We start from the raw sequence: 11,871 nt of genomic DNA on the forward strand, positions 1-11,871 counted from the left end.
TTGAGACGGTTTCCGACAGTTTATGCAGAAATTCTTTGGTTATGTAAACCAATTGTTGCAGCAGCAGTTCGGGTGGCTGGTCTCAGATGATTTTGGAGGTGAAGATGCTGGATGTGGAGGTCAAGGACTAGTGTGGTTACACGTGGTCTGCAGTTGTAAGGCCAGTTGGATGCACTGCTAAATTCTCTGAATCGCCTTTGGGGACATCTTATGGTTAGATAAATTAAGATTCAATTCATGGGAAACTGCTCTGGTGGACATTCCTGCAGTTAACATGCCAATTGCATGCTCCCTCAAAACTTGCGACATCCGTGGCATTGTGCTGTATGATGAAAACTGCACATTTTAGAGTGGCCTTTTATTGTGGCCAGCCTAAGGTACACCTGTGCAATAATCAAGCGGTCTAATCAGCATCTTGATATGCCAAACCAGTAAAGTGGATGGATTATCTCGGCAAAGGAGAAGTGCTCACTAACACAGATTTAGGGTGCGTCTCAATCAGCTCCCTAGTTCAGTAGTCAGTGCACTGATCAGGGAGTCAGCTCATTGACTTATGTCCTGATCAGTGCCCTGACTACTGAACTAGGGAGCTGATTGAGACAAACCCTTAGACAGATTTGTGAACAATATTTGAGGGAAATAGGCCTTTTGTGTACATATAAAAAGTCTTAGATCTTTGTTTCAGCAAAAACAAGTGTTTAGTTTATAATTTTCTGCAGTATATATATTATGATATAATATATAACCCTAACCCTAACCCTAACACACACATGCATGTACAGATTTAAGAAAAAATTGCTATATTTTTAAATATTTATATACATCCAGTATACAGTATATACAGGCAAATATTTCTTAAATATATACATGAATGAGTGTGTTTATATATTATAATGAGTGAGTATTTATATAAACATAATGATTATACACAGTACACACAAATATATTATGTAAACACATACTTTTATTTTGGACGCTTTTAATCGCGATTAATCGATTTGACAGCACTAATATTTATATATGAAACAAAATGACTAAAGCTAAGTAGAAAATGAAAATAGGAATAATTATTATAATGCTGGTGCCCCATCCACTGAATCTCAATGGCCCAAAATTCACAAAATAAACATAAAATATAATCTTATCGTCTGAAATGACATCACATTGCACAGCTGATTGAGTGTAGACAAACAAATTGATTGTCGCTGGAAACTTGTAACATCACTTCTGGTTAGGACACATCAAACATGTTGACATATTGTTCTGCTTTGTCAGTCAAGACAAGACAAAATAGAAAACGTATAACTGTGCCATACATACATAAAAGTAGACGAAAATGTTCATGGTGATACTGCATAAATGTTTTAACCTTTGCATTCACTTACCCAAGAAACTGGGCTCCAGTGGGTCCAACTTCAATGATCTTGCCTGCAAGCCCCTCTCCCTCTACCATAGGGGGCATAGAAGCCAGTCTGTGCCTCTTCACCAGACGACATGTGACCCGTGTAGGGGCCGAACACTTTCTAGGTGGCACAATAATGCGTAGCCCATTGTGCCGACAGCCACGCATGGCTCCGCCGCGAGCATCCACCATGAAACTGACCAGGAAGCTGTTTATATAGAACAACAGCAAGCAAAAGTGAAACATGCCATGCTATTACAACTTCTCCAATAAAACTACACAAAAATAAAATACAGGAATAAATACATTGTGTAAATTCCACGGATGGCACCTAGGCCATGCACTATTACTTTTCTGTCTCATTTCCCAAACGTATACTCTTTGATGCCATTAGAAATGACACACTTCACCAGAAATGTTCCCGAATCCCGGTTCCCATCGTTTTCTGCTTCAACTTCTGTTAAACCCAGAACACTCATTTTATTATCTGATTGCATTGCCAGTATGTGTTGTAAAATTACGCTACCGACCATTCCAAAGTTTGGGGTCAGTTTGATTTTTTTCATGTTTTTGCAAGAAGAATGAAGTTTCTTATGCTCACCAATTCTGCATTTAAATATATATATATATATATATATATATTGAATACTTTAAAATGTAATTAACTCTATTATCAGCCATAACTCCAGTCTTCAGTAACACATCATCCTTCAGAAATCATTCTAATATGCTGACTTAGTGCTCAAGAAACATAAAAAAATAGTTGTGCTCCTTAACAGGCAAGTCAAATTAATGAAAAAAATTGACTTATCTGCCCAAACTTTTGAGCAGTGTTGTTTAATGTTCTATATTGTTCATGATGTTTCTTGAGAAATTCGCTATAAAATATTAAAGAATGATAACGCTTGAACATGCTCAAGAGGTTGGAAGTGGGAAAATACTGTGAAACACAATGTGTCCAGTTTCATATGACCCATGTGAGAAATATTAAATAATACTGAATATTATTCATGAGGGTCTCTATGAATACTGAGACATGACTCACTGTGTTCTTAAAACATGCTTATTAAAATATGAATAGGCACAAATTTTAAAGCTAAAAAGCACAAATCGGTCAGTTGTTAAAAATACATGCAATAATGTAATATGAAGAGAGGAAGAAAAAGGGCACAAGGAAAAGAAGTGAAGGATCACCTGCTGTTGTCATTGTCAAGGCATGGGGTAGATTGGCTAAAAGCAGAACAAAAGACACAAATCACGAACAGCAGAGAGAGAGGCTGAGTGAATTAGGGAGATGATGTGAGTGTAAAACAGAAATATAAGAAAGAAAGAAAGAAAGAAAGAAAGAAAGAAAGAAAGAAAGAAAGAAAGAAAGAAAGAAAGAAAGAAAGAAAAAAAGAGAGCATGAAATAACAATATGAGAGGAATTGAGCAGCTATCATTCATGGTCCTTAGTGGCATCTAATGCAATGCCTGCTTTGACTAAGGATGCAAACCTTCATATGCACTAACGTGTAGGACAGAAGAGGCAAGTGTGTGTGTGTGTGTGTGTGTGTGTGTGTGTGTGTGTGTGTGTGTGTGTGTGTGTGTGTGTGTGTGTGTGTGTAACCTACTAACCCTGACTGCAGAAGAGTGCTGGTCAGCACCACATTATCCAGATGTTCAGCACCCCAGCTCAGTCGATACGAGTCCTTATCATGATCTCTAGAGAATGCTGACACCTGAAAAAATAATAATAATAAACAAACAAATTCACCCTATTTAGAATTATTTACTATTATTAATATTCTATTATAGTATTTATTAACATTTTAAATGAGCCTTTACGTTTATATTTTCAGTTTTCATTTTAATTGATTTTTTTTTGTGATTTAGTTTTTATTATTATTTTTAAATATCTCTATTATAGCATTTTTATTGACATTTTGAAAGAGCTTTTTTTTATATATATTTTTCAATTTATTTTAAATAATTATATATATAGTTTTAGTAAGTTTTAGTAAGTCATTTTAGTACTTCAACTTAAATGCATTAAATTATGTTGGTTGTTTAATCTAATATGTATATTTTATTTTATTTGATCTCTATTACTAAAAAAACAATTGTAATAGATTTTGTTAAAGAGAAGAATATGTTAAATGAGAAGTAAATATGAGATGCAATAGTTTACCTTATTAAACTGGTGGCTGGTGATCATGTCCTCAATCAAGATTCCTTCACCTCTGTAAGCAAGATGACTGGGGGTCTCATGGGACCTTCGGTAAGACAATGCAAGCAAGGTGGGCAAGATAGAAAGCATTATGTGTGTCGCAAACGTTTAAATTAAATCTGTATTGCCCAATAATGTACATTTGGGGGCGATGTTAACTACACTATATTGCAAAAAGTATTGGGACACTCCTTCAAATCAATGAATTCAGGTGTTCTAATCATTTAGGCATGCAGACTGCTTCTACAAACATTGATGAAATCAGGATTTCAGTGAATTCAAGCGTGGTTACGTGATAGGTTGCCACCTGAGGTAAAACCCCATTAGTGAAATTTCCTCATTACTAAATATTCCAAGGTCAACTGTAGTTGTATTATAACAAAGTGGAAGCCACTGTAAACAACAGCAACTCAGACACAAAGTGCTAGGCCACTTAAAATCACAGAATGGGGTCAGTGCAGGGTTGAAAATTTTCTGCAGAGTCAATAGCTACAGACCTCCAAACTTCATGTGGCCTTCAGATTAGCTCAAAAACAGTGTGTAGAGAGCTTTATGGAATGGGTTTCCATGGCAGAGCAGCTGCATCCAGACCTTACATCACCAAGTGCAATGGAAAGCGCTGGATGCAGTTGTGTAAAGCACATCCCCACTGGACTCTAGAGAAGTGGACAGGTGTTCTCTGGAGTGACGAATGCTTCTCTGTCTGACAATCCAATGGATGAGTCTGGGTTTGCCGGCTGCCTGACTGCATTATGCCAGGTGTTAAGTTTGGTGGAGGGGGGGTTATGATGTTGGGTTGTTTTTCAGGGGTTAGGCTTGGCCCCTTAGTTTCAGATAAAGGAACTCGTAATGCTTCAGCATATCAATACATTTGGGACAATTTCATGCTCCCAACTTTGTGGAAAGAGTTTGGGGATGGCCTCTTCCTGTACCAACATGACTGCCCACCAGTGCACAAAGCAAGGTCCATAAAGACATGGATGAGCAGAGTTTGGTGCAGAGGAACTTGACTGGCCTGCACAGAGTCCTGACGTCAACTCCACAGAAAACCTTTGGGATGAATTAGAGCAGAGACTGCGAGCCAGGCCTTCTCATCCAACATTAGTGCCTGACCTCACAAATGCGCTTCAAGAAGACTGGTCAAAAATTCCCATAAACACATTTCTAAATCTTGGGCAGCATTCCCGCCTTCCCAGAAGAATTGAAGCAGTTAAAACTGCAAAGAGTGGGCCAACTCCATGTTAAACCCTAAGGATTAAGAATGGGATGTCATTAAAGTTAATGTGCATGTAAAGGCAGTTGTCCCAAAACTTTTGACAATATAATGTATATTAAGCTGTTCTGCAAGAATGATCTTGTCTGTTAAACATTCAAATATTGTTTTGTCTGTTTGCAAATGTGCCTGTGAGATTTTTGTTTACCGGTCTAGGTTGTGGGTGTAGCTCATGCCTTCCAGGTAGTGTCCAGGTAGAGAGTCATCTCCAAGTTCTCTCAGGTCCTCTGCTCTCAGGTACTCCCCTCCATCACCTGTCATTGTGTCCTCACCTGCGCATACACACATTTACAGTATGGATTGATTGATTGATTGATTGATTGATTGATTGATTGATTGATTGGTTGATTGATTGATGCTGTCAGTTTGACAGACTAATGAACTGAGTATGGGTTGATCAGATTATAGGCTTGATTAAACGATCAACTGACTAGTCTGTAATTTAATAAACAGCCCAAAACATGTTATTCTCTCTCATTTTCTCACCCAATATAAATGCATTTAAAATTTGAGATCAAATTACATTTATTATAAAACTTCATGGTTGTGATGGTAAAGATTTTAAAAAAGAAAGGAAAAATAGAAAAAGAAAGAAAATAAATAAATAACACAAAAAAATAACATTAATTTATCTAAGATCTTAATTTGAGTTTTGAAGATGAACAAAAGTCTCAAGTTTTTTATTTTCTTTGAGTGAACTAATCCTTTAATTTATACTTAACATATTAATTTGCTTATTTTTTCTGTCATCTTTGATAGTACACAGACAAGTTACTCTAATAATCAAACAGTTGCCGGTAGCCATAGCCAATAGCAATCGACTTCAATAGTAGGAAAATAAATACTATGGCAGTCAATGGGTGCCGTCAACTGTCTGGTTTCTAACATTTAAAACATACAGGTTTGGACCAACTTGAGGGTGAGTAAGTTATGACTACATTTTCATTTTTGGGTGATCTGTCCCTTTAATAAATGGGACCTTATTTTAAAGTGTTATCAATAGTACTTCCACTCTAAATATTAGCAAAACTAATAGTGATGACTGCCATAAGCACCACTAAATCATAATATATGGATTAATAATGAAAAATGCTCAGTGCCCCACAGATATCATGCATTCTCGTTTTATTATTTAAAAAAAATATCCCCAGATTAGCAAAAAAAAAAACAAAAAAACAAGAACAAAGTAAGTTTTCTACACACAATAATCATGCTGGTTCCAGTTGGCACACAAACTGCAAACCATACGTTGGAAAAGATACAGAACGAACTGAACAGATTTTTGGCAAATAAGTGTAATGTTAGTAAAGGGGTCAGTTCGGTTCACTCTATATCTATACCCTTTATACCTTCGATCTCCATAGATACTTCAGTAAAAAGCTCCTCCTCCATCTGATGCTGGGCTATAGAGGCACAGCAACTTTTACACAGACATATGGAATCCTGACTATGCATATTAAAAGTTAATAAAACACAGTATCTTACCCTCCTCGTCAGATACATCCAGAACTTCTGTCATTGTCTCTGGAACGTTCATTTTGTGTTTCTCTGTCACCGTCTATAATAGTTGAAATAAACAAGACATTCAACATATACACTGTTAAACATGCTGTTATACTGTATACATATACTGTTTATGCACACAAGAAAATTGCTTAATATGTAAATTCAAGGATACGTACAGTTGTTGTTGTGATTATTTCCTCAGTAACAACTTTCAGAGTGTCCACCACTGAGATGTAACCCAGACGCTTAGCAATAGAGAGTGCGGTGTTTCCATTCTGAGAGGGATTGAGTGCGAGGTTAGAGGAGTAAGATACAGTATTCATATCATTTCTGCAAGTACAAGTGTATTTCTCACCATGGTGACAGCATTAGGCTTGGCTCCATGCTGCAACAGGACATTGATAATGTGTGTATTTCCCTGCTGAGCGGCTTGATGAAGTGGCGTGTAGCCGTTCTGGGAAAAAAAAAAACAGCTCCATCAATACAGTAACCTATGGAAGCTTGTTTCTGCCACAGAATACATTTCTGTGATAAACAGTATTTATCTCAAAATTGCGAGTTTATATCACACAGTTCTGTCTTCATAACTCGCAACTTCAAGTGTACATCTTGCAATTCTGAGAAAAAAAGTCTGAATTGTGAGATTATTATTCTGTGGCAAAAACAGGTTTCAAGAGTAAACAGATCAGAAATTACAATTATCATATGAAATATCAATAGGCCCCACTTTGTATTAGGTAGCCAAAACTACATTTAAAAATGTACTTATTGTGTTTATATTGCATTGCAAAATATTTTTGCTGATATTGAGGTGGGATAAAGTTTGGGACAGGTGTGGTGGTTTAGGTAAGTTTAAGGGTAAGGTTAGGTGTAAGGGAAGTGCCAACTGAGTAATTATAAATGTAACTAGAGAAATTAATTACAGATGTAACTACATACAGGTATTTTTTTAAATGTAAGTACAATGTAAAAACACGTATAAACACCATAAGTGCATTGTATCAAAGGATTACTTAAAATGTTAGTACATAGAAGTTAAGCATGTACTTCTGTGCCTTGCGAAAATATTCGGCCCCCTTGAACTTTGCAACCTTTTGCCACATTTCAGGCTTCAAACATAATGATATGGAACTGTAATTTTTTGTGAAGAATCAACAACAAGTGGGACACAATCATGAAGTGGAACGAAATTTAATGAATATTTCAAACTTTTTTAACAAATTTAAAAACTGAAAAATTGGGTGTGCAAAATTATTCGGCCCCTTTACTTTCAGTGCAGCAAACTCTCTCCAGAAGTTCAGTGAGGATCTCTGAATGATCCAATGCTCATACAAGGAGAAGACTGATCAGAGATGCAGCCAAGAGGCCCATGATCACTCTGATGAACTGCAGAGATCTACAGCTGAGGTGGGAGACTCTGTCCATAGGACAACAATCAGTTGTATACTGCACAAATCTGGCCTCTCTGGAAGAGTGGCAAGAAGAAAGCCATTTTGTTTAAAGTTTGCCACAAGCCACCTGGGAGACACACCAAACATGTGGAAGAAGGTGCTCTGGTCAGATGAAACCAAAATTGAACTTTTGGCAACAATGCAAAACGTTATGTTTGGCGTAAAAGCAACACAGCTCATCACCCTGAACACACCATCCCCACTGTCAAACATGGTGGTGGCAGCATCATGGTTTGGGTCTGCTTTTCTTCAGCAGGGACAGGGAAGATGGTTCAAATTGATGGGAAGATGGATGGAGCCAAATACAGGACCATTCTGGAAGAAAACCTGATGGAGTCTGCAAAAGACCTGAGACTGGGACGGAGATTTGTCTTCCAACAAGACAATGATCCAAAACATAAAGCAAAATCTACAATGGAATGGTTCAAAAATAAACATATCCAGGTGTTAGAATGGCCAAGTCAAAGTCCAGACCTGAATCCAATCGAGAATCTGTGGAAAGAACTGAAAACTGCTGTTCACAAACTCTCCCCATCCAAACCTCACTGAGCTCGAGCTGTTCTGCAAGGAGGAATGGGCAAAAATTTATCTCGATGTGCAAAACGGATAGAGACATACCCCAAGCAACTTACAGCTGTAATCGCAGCAAAAGGTGGCGCTACAAAGTATTAACTTAAGGGGGCCGAATAATTTTGCACGCCCAATTTTTCAGCTTTTGATTTGTTAAAAAAGTTTGAAATATCCAATAAATTTCGTTCCCTTTCATGATTGTGTCCCACTTGGTGATTCTTCACAAAAAATTACAGTTTCATATCATTATGTTTGAAGCCTGAAAGGTGGCAAAAGGTTGCAAAGTTCAAGGGGGACGGATATTTTCGCAAGGCACTGTAATATAAAGTGGGCCTGCTTTTGTATTAAATTAATGTAAATTAATCAATAAAAAAACAAATTGCAGTACTTTAAACATCAATCATAGACATCAGCAACATCCATCTGTTAATTCAATCATAGTTCAAATTGTTCATAACTGAAAAAGATGAAATTAATAGTTTATACATATTTATTAATTGGGTTATCAAGTCACAAAATAAAATAATTTATATATATTTAAATTATATTAAACATATAATATATGAAATATATATTAAACTCTTACCTTCGTTTTTGCATTGACATTAGCGCCATTTTGCAAAAGGAAATTAACCATTTTTACATTTCCATAGTGACAGGCAACAATAAGAGGAGTGTAGCCCAACTGGAAGAAACAACCAAATTTCACATTAGCTGAAATGTAACATGTCTAAATACTTTATTTCCAAATTAAAAAAAAATAAATACATAAATAAATAAATACAGTAAAGAATCTTGGTAACATAAAATGTATGCTTACTTTGGTCTGCTGGTCTATGTTTGCATCGTGCTTGACGAGTATTTCAGCGGCCCGCACTTTGTCCTCCTGAGCAGCGAGGTGAAGAGGAGTAAGAGCGCTCTGGAAAAAAAGAGAAAGAAAATATGTTTATTACATGACTCTCTGGAATACTTTTTTTCTGATTGGTCACTTGATGAATTCTACAGTCCATTATTTTTTGCTGTTGTTATGTTAACAATGTTCTTATTGTATTAGCAAAGTAATGCGCCAACATGGTTTCTATGAGTCAGTTAATGATCTAATTTGCTAATGCAGAAGTGTAATGGAGATAACGTACATGGACCCTAATTAATTTGTAATCGGACAAGTAGCACTGTGGGAATGAATTGGCCAAATCCAATTGAAATTTCGGTTGCACTTTATTTTACAGTATGTGCACATAAAACCTACTGAGCAATAAAGGTTACCCTACATGGGTTAAGTTTAAGAGGTAAGTTCAGGGTTAGTACCTAGTTATTACCCAGTTATTTCAATTACAACAATAAGTACATAGAACAGAAACAGGACTGTAAAATAAAGTGCTACTGAATTTTAATTTGGATTGTATGGGGTGGTTTAAACCTTTCAGAATCTATTCTATAGAACATAAACACCTGATTGGACTGAAAACTGAAACTGTAAAGTTCTGCTGCACATGTCCAATAATGTGGAAATTATGTAATGATTTTGACACACTTATGTTGTTAAATATATTGTACTTATAAATGACAGTTGTGTCATTCTAAAACTCTCTATTCATTTTATTGTCAGTGATGTGCTGCAGGTCAGCCGGTTTATGACAAAAAATATGTTAAATATGTTCAGGGTATCTCTGAAGGGATTTTAAAATCAAATGTAAGGCTTTTTAAAGACCTGCACAAATAAATGTATTTTTTATATTATTTTGCAAGTTCTCCCACTTGGAAATCATGGAGGGGTCTGAAATTGTCATCGTAGGTGCATGTCCACTGTGAGAGACATGATCTAAAAAAATATAATTCAGAAATCACAATATATAATTTTTTAACTATTTATTTGTACAATACAGCTGCAAATAAGCATTTGAACACCAGTCTATCAGCTAGAATTCTGACCCTCAAAGACCTGTTAGTCTGCCTTTAAAATGTCCACCTCCACTCCATTTATTATTCTAAATTAGATGCACCTGTTTGAGGTCATAGCTGCAAAAAGACACCTGTCCACCCCATACAATCTGTAAGAATCCAACAACTAAAAAGATCAAAGAGCTGTCCAAAGACACTAGAGAATTTTTTTTACACCTCCACAAGGCTGGAAAGGGCTATGGGAAAATTGCCAAGCAGCTTGGTGAAAAAGGGTCCACTGTTGGAGCAATCATTAGAAAATGGAAGAAGCTAAACATGATTGTCTATCTTCCTCGGACTGGGGCTCCATGCAAGATCTCACCTCATGGGGTCTCAATGATCCTAAGAAAGGTGATAAATCAGCCCAGAACTACATGGGAGGAGCTGGTCAATGACCCGAAAAGAGCTGGGACCCCCGCTTCCAAGGTTACAGTACGTAATACACTAAGACGTCATGGTTTGAAATCATGCATGGCACGGAAGGTACCCCTGCTTAAACCAACACATGTCCAGGCCCGTCTTAAGTTTGCCAATTACCATTTGGATGATCCAGAGGAGTAATGGGAGAAAGTCATGTGGTAAGATGAGACCAAAATAGAACTTTTTGGTCATAATTCCACTAAACGTGTTTGGAGGAAGAAGAATGATGAATACCATCCCAAGAACACCATCCCTACTGTAAAGCAGGATGGGTGGTAGCATCATGCTTTGGGGGTGTTTTTCTGCACATGGGACAGGGTGACTGCACTGTATTAAGGAGAGGATGACCGGGGCCATGTATTGCGAGATTTTGGGGAACAACCTCCTTCCTTCAGTTAGAGCATTGAAGATGGGTCGAGGCTGGGTCTTCCAACATGACAATGACCCGAAGCACACAGCCAGGATAACCAAGGAGTGGCTCTGTAAGAAGCTTATCAAGGTTCTGGTGTGGCCTAGCCAGTCTCCAGACCTAAACCCAATAGTGAATCTTTGGAGGGAGCTCAAACTCTGTGTTTCTCAGCGACAGGCCAGAAACCTGACTGATCTAGAGAAGATCTGTGTGGAGGAGTGGGCAAAATCCCTCCTGCAGTGTGTGCAAACCTGGTGAAAAACAACAGGAAATGTTTGACCTCTGTAATTGCAAACAAAGGCTACTGTACCAAATATTAACATTGATTTTCGCAGGTGTTCAAATACTTATTTGCAGCTGTATTATACAAATAAATTGTTAAAAAATCATATATTGTGATTTCTGTATTTGTTTTATTTTTATTATGTCTCTCACAGAGGAAATTCATCCCAAAATGACAATTTCAGACCCCTCCATGATTTCCAAGGGAGAACTTGCGAAATAGCAGGGTGTTCAAATTTCCTCACTATATATATATGAAGGGCTTGCCATTAACACTCGCCAACCCGCCAAATGCAGGTAGGTTTCAGCTGTGGCGAGTACGGCAGCCACTCCCACTAGCCACTTTGGCGGGCTGAATATAATTTATAGCCAAATGAAATGCCAAGACCGCCGTATCACAAAATTAGC

The 11,871-nt window shown here is 37.2% G+C and overlaps 1 protein-coding gene across 1 annotated transcript in view; it reads right to left on the reverse strand.

The window, feature by feature from the left end:
* Positions 1-11,871, reverse strand: part of ank2a (ankyrin 2a, neuronal) — a 65,055-nt gene that overhangs the window by 29,482 nt on the left and 23,702 nt on the right. The window contains exons 20-30 of the mRNA XM_067441964.1: positions 9,232-9,330; positions 8,998-9,096; positions 6,746-6,844; positions 6,567-6,665; positions 6,370-6,442; positions 6,234-6,287; positions 5,033-5,156; positions 3,573-3,657; positions 3,020-3,123; positions 2,597-2,632; positions 1,386-1,610 (exon numbers count right to left, since the gene is read on the reverse strand). Of these exons, the coding sequence (XP_067298065.1) occupies positions 1,386-1,610; positions 2,597-2,632; positions 3,020-3,123; positions 3,573-3,657; positions 5,033-5,156; positions 6,234-6,287; positions 6,370-6,442; positions 6,567-6,665; positions 6,746-6,844; positions 8,998-9,096; positions 9,232-9,330 (1,097 nt within the window). The remainder of the gene's footprint in view (positions 1-1,385; positions 1,611-2,596; positions 2,633-3,019; positions 3,124-3,572; positions 3,658-5,032; positions 5,157-6,233; positions 6,288-6,369; positions 6,443-6,566; positions 6,666-6,745; positions 6,845-8,997; positions 9,097-9,231; positions 9,331-11,871) is intronic.

The sequence above is a fragment of the Pseudorasbora parva genome, chromosome 4 (assembly GCF_024679245.1).
Source record: "Pseudorasbora parva isolate DD20220531a chromosome 4, ASM2467924v1, whole genome shotgun sequence".
Classification (NCBI taxonomy): Eukaryota; Metazoa; Chordata; class Actinopteri; order Cypriniformes; family Gobionidae; genus Pseudorasbora; species Pseudorasbora parva.